Source organism: Arvicanthis niloticus, chromosome 22 (genome assembly GCF_011762505.2).
Source record: "Arvicanthis niloticus isolate mArvNil1 chromosome 22, mArvNil1.pat.X, whole genome shotgun sequence".
Taxonomy (NCBI): domain Eukaryota; kingdom Metazoa; phylum Chordata; class Mammalia; order Rodentia; family Muridae; genus Arvicanthis; species Arvicanthis niloticus.
Genome location: NC_133429.1, coordinates 51238464 through 51245956, shown reverse-complemented (window position 1 = coordinate 51245956; position 7493 = coordinate 51238464). Strand labels below are relative to the sequence as shown.

The 7493-nt window shown below is 32.7% G+C and overlaps 1 protein-coding gene across 3 annotated transcripts; it reads left to right on the top strand.

The window, feature by feature from the left end:
• The first annotated feature begins 505 nt into the window (after nucleotides 1-505).
• LOC143436428 (olfactory receptor 6C76-like) lies at nucleotides 506-3771 on the top strand. Of its 3 annotated transcripts, none has more exons than XM_076920793.1 (3): nucleotides 514-626; nucleotides 825-865; nucleotides 2275-3771. In XM_076920793.1, exon 3 carries the CDS (start codon nucleotides 2297-2299, stop codon nucleotides 3230-3232), a length of 936 nt encoding a protein of 311 aa, XP_076776908.1. In that variant the 5' UTR covers nucleotides 514-626; nucleotides 825-865; nucleotides 2275-2296; the 3' UTR covers nucleotides 3233-3771. The 3 variants fall into 3 exon arrangements, with proteins under 3 accessions (XP_076776907.1, XP_076776908.1, XP_076776909.1); XM_076920794.1 differs by having other exon boundaries at nucleotides 767-865; XM_076920792.1 differs by lacking the exon at nucleotides 825-865 and having other exon boundaries at nucleotides 506-626.
• The last annotated feature ends 3722 nt before the right edge of the window (nucleotides 3772-7493 follow it).

The window sequence follows — 7493 nt, the reverse complement described above, 5'->3', positions numbered from 1 at the left end:
TTAGATAATCAGTAAGAAAATATTTTTGAATACTAATTTTGTGAGTTGTAAAATTACTGCCTCTTGTTCTTGACTATGCATATCTATTAACTATATCTTACCTAAATTATCCAGTATGCTTTTATTATCAAAGAAAATAATTATTTGGCATACTTCATGTCCCAGTGGATATTTCCTCTTGCTATTTTGTGCTTTGTTACATGTTAATATAAAATTAGATTATATTACGTTTTATACTAAAAATATTGGCTATATGAAATACAAAAATAACTTGGTGTTGTTTTTCAGTATTGTTTTCATTCTACATTTCTCAAACAAAGAATAATTTAGAAAATAATTTCTATAATTCATGTAATTATTCAGCTTAGCTTTAGGCCACACTCATCAACCCCATCTCTCTCCAGAGACAATTTATCACTTCTTTGCTGAAAGAGTCCCTTGTGTCTGTTTCAAGGTGGAAGTAAAAACATAAAACAGAAAAGCTTCTGGAAAAAATATTTGGACACACCATTTTCTAACAATGGTGTAAAAACTAGAATTTATAATTACAGGCCATCTTTCTTTCTTAAGAGTTACTGAAAGCCAAAGGGGGAAAATGGTATTTGTCAGATTTCATAATATTCATGGTAAGTACTTTGTTCATTTTTGGAATTTTAGAAAACATGAAATACCAGGTACTGGCAGTTAGGGTTACAACTAAGAATTTCAAGTGATGTTCTATTTCAATAATTTCTACTCATGGATCACATAACTCTCCATCTACCAGGATGTTGGTTCTTGATTCTCACTCATGCTTTGTGTCTTTTCCTCCTTCACCAATGAAGAGGTTCACCTAGGAAACAAACAGCTTTATTGCCTTTTAGCTGTAAGTATTGCTCAAATATCTTGAAAATGTGGCTGCCTTCTTCCCTTTTTTTCTTTCTTAATTGTGTTCCTTTACTCCCCTCTCTCTTACCAATCCTCTCCCTTCTCCATCCTTCTTGAAAATCTTAGCTACATTCCAAGATACCATAACTTCTGCCTCTGAATTCCTGTTCTGTTTGTCAACTTCCCTGGTCGGTTTCAACAACCTTTAGATTTACTATTAAATTGTAAGTTGTAGCCTGAAAAATTCTACTCAATATAAATAAAATAAATATATAAATAAACAAACACAACTTTTTGCTTTGAGACTTTTATAGTGTACACGGTCCTGGAGGTGCCCACTGGGCTCTTTGCTGCTTACTGGGACCCAAGGATTTCTCAACTTTCTTAAACCACAATTTTAAGAATCTATTACCTTGGAGAGTTTGGCTTTTAGCAGTTTCTAACAACAACCAAGACCATATCACCTATCGGACTTCTACTTCAGAGATTTTCTTTTGATTCATCCCATAGTGTTTCTGTTACTATATATAGCTCAATTACCTCCCTAAATTTCAGCTATACGTGGTATAAGCTTGTTATGAATAAAAATCACAAAATGTGGACATAGGTGAGAAGTGTGAACAATTGTCCAAAAGGAGGTAACGTAGACAGTTGGTTAAAAACCCACTGAGCATTTGAGTTTGAGATCTTTGGCTACTTCCACTTGGCATTTTACAACTGCAAATCTCTGTTCTATGCTATAGTTCATTTATTCTTTTTTCATTTTCTAATTATTCATTGTGCTAAGTTCTTTATCTGGTGGGTAAAATCTAATCCACATAGAGAAAAAAATATTACTTAATTCAATAAACACAATGAATGTTTTTGAACTTTGGAGATTTCTGAGTTTGTTTCTTTAGGGATATATAAATGTTGGTTTTGGTAGTCCTGATCTACTTACTAAATTATTCTTCAGAAATTCAAGATAGTTTAAAACATTTTCTAAATTTCAAAAATAATGTTTAAATGTTTGATTCACAAAAAGTAATGCATTCCTTTGAGGTAGTTTTGAGAATAAAATTATATTTTTCATTTTTTAAGTATTTTATTTAGTTCTCAAATATATTTGCTCATATACCACCGCAAAAGACCTGTCATAGAATTATCTTCATCTACCAATGTACTAACTAGAACTATCCAGTGACTGACTACCTTGATATGAATTATCTGTAGATCCAAGGCAATCACCAGATACATAATTGTTTTGTGACAGTTAATGTTCACTTTTAAAACAGTATAATTTGATGAATAAGTTAGTGTTTCAGCTTGTATATTGTTACAAGTTTTGTATGGTATGATGAAACAAACACATATACCAACAAAGATAATTCAAAATTATCCTGACTCTAATTCATTTTACAATTACAGACATGGAATAACACAGGAAGAAATGAAAAATCGAACATCTGTGACTGAGTTTATTCTTTTGGGATTAACAAATGACCCAAAGCTAAACATTTTGATTTTTATATTTTTATTTCTCACTTATATTTTGAGCATTACTGGAAATCTGACCATTATTGCCCTCACTCTGATAGATTCACACCTCAAGACACCCATGTATTTTTTCCTTCGAAATTTCTCTTTCCTAGAAATCTCATTTACCACAGTTTCCATTCCTCGGTTCCTTGTGAGCATTGTAACAGGGGATATGACCATCTCCTATAACTCTTGCATGACTCAGGTGTTCTTCTTTATACTCCTGGGTTCAACTGAATTTTTCCTTCTGACTGCTATGTCCTATGACCGCTATGTGGCTATCTGTAAGCCCTTGCATTATACCACAATAATGAGCAGCAGGGTCTGCATGCAGCTCATAGCTAGCTCTTGGCTGGCTGGATTTCTCATCATCTTTCCACCTGTGATCATGGGACTTCAACTGGATTTCTGTGACTCCAATATTATTGACCATTTCACTTGTGACTCATCACCCATGCTGCTCATCTCTTGCACAGACACAGCCTTTCTTGAACTCTTAGCATTCTTCCTAGCAGTATTTACTCTCATGGTAACCTTATCATTAGTGATTCTGTCCTATTCATTCATCCTTAGGACAATTCTAAGAATCCCCTCTGCTGAGCAAAGAAAAAAGGCCTTTTCTACCTGTTCCTCACACATTATTGTTGTGTCCATATCCTATGGAAGCTGTATATTCATGTATGTCAAAACTTCAGCAAAGGAAGGAGTGGCTTTGACTAAGGGTATAGCAGTGCTCAACACTTCTGTTGCCCCAATGCTGAATCCTTTTATTTACTCCCTTAGAAACAAACAAGTAAAAGAATCCTTTAAGAACTTGATCAAGAAATGTATTTCAAATAAAATTTAATGATAAATTCACTGCTTCATTTTTATAAAGAATATTATATGAAAGTTTTGTTCGCATTATTGCATTTCCCATCCACTGCTGTATTCAACTTAGCTGAAAGTTTTCCTATTTCAATTTCAGTTAAATTTTTCTGAGTGTGACAAATTTGTTGTCACCAAAATGAGAATGACATTTTAAAAGAATGAATTTATTTTAAAAGTATTTATTCATTGAGCAACAAGCAAAAGGTAGTAAAAGAGCAACACACAACTTTGAAAAATTATTTCCCACTGTATAAGTACTTTTTAACTGAGATCTTTAATGAACCAATGTTGCCATTTCTTTTGTGTGGCTACTTCTTGCTGTATTTCCTAAGGTCTATTCAGATTACATATTGGCCTGTATAGTGCAATGCACTTAAATTTCCTTGGAAGGAAACTCTAGCCATTTGTTTCCTGACCTATGGATTTCTCTGACAATGAAAGTAATATTTGTTCTATGACCCAGGTAGTTCTCAAAATTCCTGTCATACTCATAATAACTAAAGTTGTTTTCCAATATTTCTATTATTTAATCTCTTTTCAGGTATTGACATTTTATAGTCTTTGAAGTATGTGGGTAAGAATGTTTGTTATATATGCTGAAATGCACAGTACCCAAGAAAAAGGTGGTTAGGAAAGTATGTACCTGTTTGTGTGTGTGTGTGTGTGTGTGTGTGTGTGTGTGTGTGTGTGTGTAAAGCCAAGCTGTTCAGTCTGTATAATATTATGTGTATGCACACATTTCCAAGGTAAACTACAGAAAATTAATCTTAAATGTTATGTTAACAATAAGTGAAAGTAAGTATAAATCTTGCTGGTAGTTACCTGTCAGTTGGATGCCAGACTGGTCTATCTACACAGCGATTCCAGAACAGCCAGGGCTACAGAATAGAGTCACACACACACAAGAGCACGCAACTGATCCATTGAATCCTCAATCTAGTATTATACTCTTTATCCCATGTAAAATTACTTAGTTTGATAATTGACAAAGTGGACATCATGTTCTCCAAGTGAACATTTTCTTCAGCTTCAGTTGAATTTACTTTCCTTAAGGTTCATTATAATTTAAAAATTAAAAAGACTTGCATCCAGAAAATGAAAAGCAGCAAATAGTAACAAAAATCTGGGAAAAAGAATTTCATGGGAATATAAATTAGTTCTGCTACTATAAACATTAATATGAACATTCAAGAAACCCTGAAATTTGAACTAGTGTTCAAATATACAACTAGGATTATATATATATATATATATATATATATATATATATATATATATGAACTAGGATTCAGATATATAATCCCTGGATAATCACCTGAAAGAACCCAAATTAGCATACAACAGAGATCCCAGCATATCTGTGGACTATTGAAATTTGCAAGGTTATAGATACAGCATAGATATTCTTCAGCAGATAAATAAAGAAAAATTGGCATATATACACAATGGGGTATTATTTAGCCAGAAATAATTATTAAAACATTTTCTGAAAAAATCAGTAGACCTGGGTATCCTCAAACTAAGTGTAATGAACCATGTTCAGAAAGACAGGAGTCCCATGTTTCCTCTCATATACAAATTCTAGTTTGTTTGGTTTTTTGTTTAAACTGGGTCTTGAATGTAGAATGACTATTAGTAAGGGGATAAAGACAATGGAGAGCAAAAGAGATAAAAGAGGATAATAAGAAACAAAAGTGATCAAATTACATTATATACCTGTATGGAGATGACATTTGAGGTTCATTATTTTGAACAAATAATATACACTTATAAAAGAAGAAAAACATGATTGAAGGTTAAATCAACCAATCAATGCCTAAAGTTCAGGATTCTGTGGCTAACGATACATGTGTAAGATGGTTTCCAAGCTAATCTCAGCCTCATATGTTTCATGTGCCTGAAACTATGACTTCAAGCCCTCAAACACTCCTGTTATTCCAACTATTGGATACAGTTTTCTCTTTTATGATGATTGAGAAGAACGGAGTACAAGGTGCATTCCTGTGATTTGGATGCCTGTATTTGTTGGAGACCTGAAATGTATAATGCTAATGAATGACTGTGAAATTAGCAGTCAGACGTCTTGTGTACCCTCTCTAAATCCTAAGCTATTCTGGATTCATTTTGAGAAATCTTTACTACCTCTCGAATTCACTCAGCTAGAACTCATGGTTTTTCTCAAGGTTCTTCACATCCACCCTGAAATATTCTCTCTTCATTTTGACATGTGGTATGGTTTCTGCAGTTGGAAATTGTTTTACGATGCAGTTGTGTTTCAAGCCTGAAATTCATTTTCTTATTGGAAACTACTAAAGTACAAAAGTGAGTGTCTTTTCCCTAAATGTAGTAATTGAAAGGACAATTTCTTAACACTCAATCTGTCCATAATCAGGCCTTTTCTTTGCTTCATGGGAAACCTAATGTTACAGATGGCATTCTACCACAATACATAATGCCTCCCAAGGGAACTAGAGTAGAGGGTTGCTAAAATCAATTAGTCAGACATGCACTTGCTTTTCTATCTCTGGGGATGTGTATGCCATGTTTCCCTTTCATATATTCCTCTTAAATTATAATCCCAAACAGGCAGAATGTGTCTGAGGCTGTCAAGACTTTTGCAAAGCGTGTATAACTAACCAATATTAGAAAAGTCACAATATACATAGCATTTAAATAACACAACAAAAATTTTTGAAGTTTGGAAATTCAAATTTTCTCATCCTTACTAATTGGAATTTAGATTAGAAAGATAATTTATAACAAGAAATAACCTTAACATGCTTAAATTTTCATAATTAGTAATTTTATAAAGGTGACAACCCGATAAAAGGGGTAAAAGTAAAGTAATATTTCTCACCTGAACAGAAAATTTTCTTTATTACAGATAATCAGCAAAGTAAGTTGAGACTATGCCTGGAAAAAAGATGAAGCTGAGTATCTATGTAGTTCCATTTAGACTGATACTTATTTTTCTAAATCAAGAACTCACCTTGTTTTATCTTGCTATGGATATATTTCATCAATTCTTGCCTTAGTGTTTCTGCCAAGATAGTCCTCAACTGGTCAAAGCATAGTTCAAAAATAATGCCACCAGCCTCATGGGAGACTATACTTTTCATCGCTAAAATTAAAGAAAAAACTTTAAAACCCCAAAATTAATAATTTCCAAATTCTGTTATCAAAAATATATAACAGATAACTTTCAAAGTGGGAATAAAATATGGTTTAATTTATAAAATACAGGTTGATTATTTTCAGCCCTAACAACTTTGACTACAAGCTCATAAGTCAAATTGATAATGTTTGCCACTTTTTCTGTCTAATAACATGCATTTTTTACACTCTTTCTAATTATTTATTCTAATTATAATTATTAATAATTATTATATAATAATTATTATTATTTTGAGATTAAGACACATTTGTACCATTTCCCTCTTCTTGTTGAACATATCGACTAAAATTGAGTACCCAGAATAAAAATACTATCCATATAGTTGAAATGCTTTTTGTAACTGCCATTCGTTTTATCTTGAGATGTATCTGAATCCAGAGATAAGTAAGCCAAACCAACTACAGTTTAAATTACAGAATTTATTGTTCTGGACTTACAAGTGGCTGAGAGTGATGAATTGTGAGACTCTCCTTTTTGCTGGTTAGATACCTTCTGAATATAAATGGGGACATGACCTTTATTATATAGACATTGTCAAATATTCACAAAATAACTCCTATGTGTTTCATCTTGAAATTTTCTTTTTTTTTTTTTAGAAATCTAATTTCTACAATCTGAATTCAATTATTTCTGATCAGCATACATACAGGGAACACAACAACTTGCTATAATGCTTGCATGTATGTCACATTTTTGTTGTTATTATTTAATTTTCTCATTATAGGAATGACATATCTTTTTCTACTGGCTGCAATGACCTATGATAATTATGTGGTTATCTGCAAACCTCTGTGCTACAAAGCTATTATAATAATAAAGTGTACAATCATCTTACAATTGCCTCCTAGATGGATGCTTTTCTCATAGACTTTCCTGCCTCCTGGTGGAACTCTGTTACTGTAACATCATCCACCACTTCACCCATGACTCTTTTCACATGTTGCAGATCCATTGCACACACATACAAAGACTGAGAGCAGATGACATTTTTCTTAGCAGCTTTTACTCTTATAATAAGGTTGGCCTTGTTGATTCTCCCAAACACTCATCTTTACAACAATTC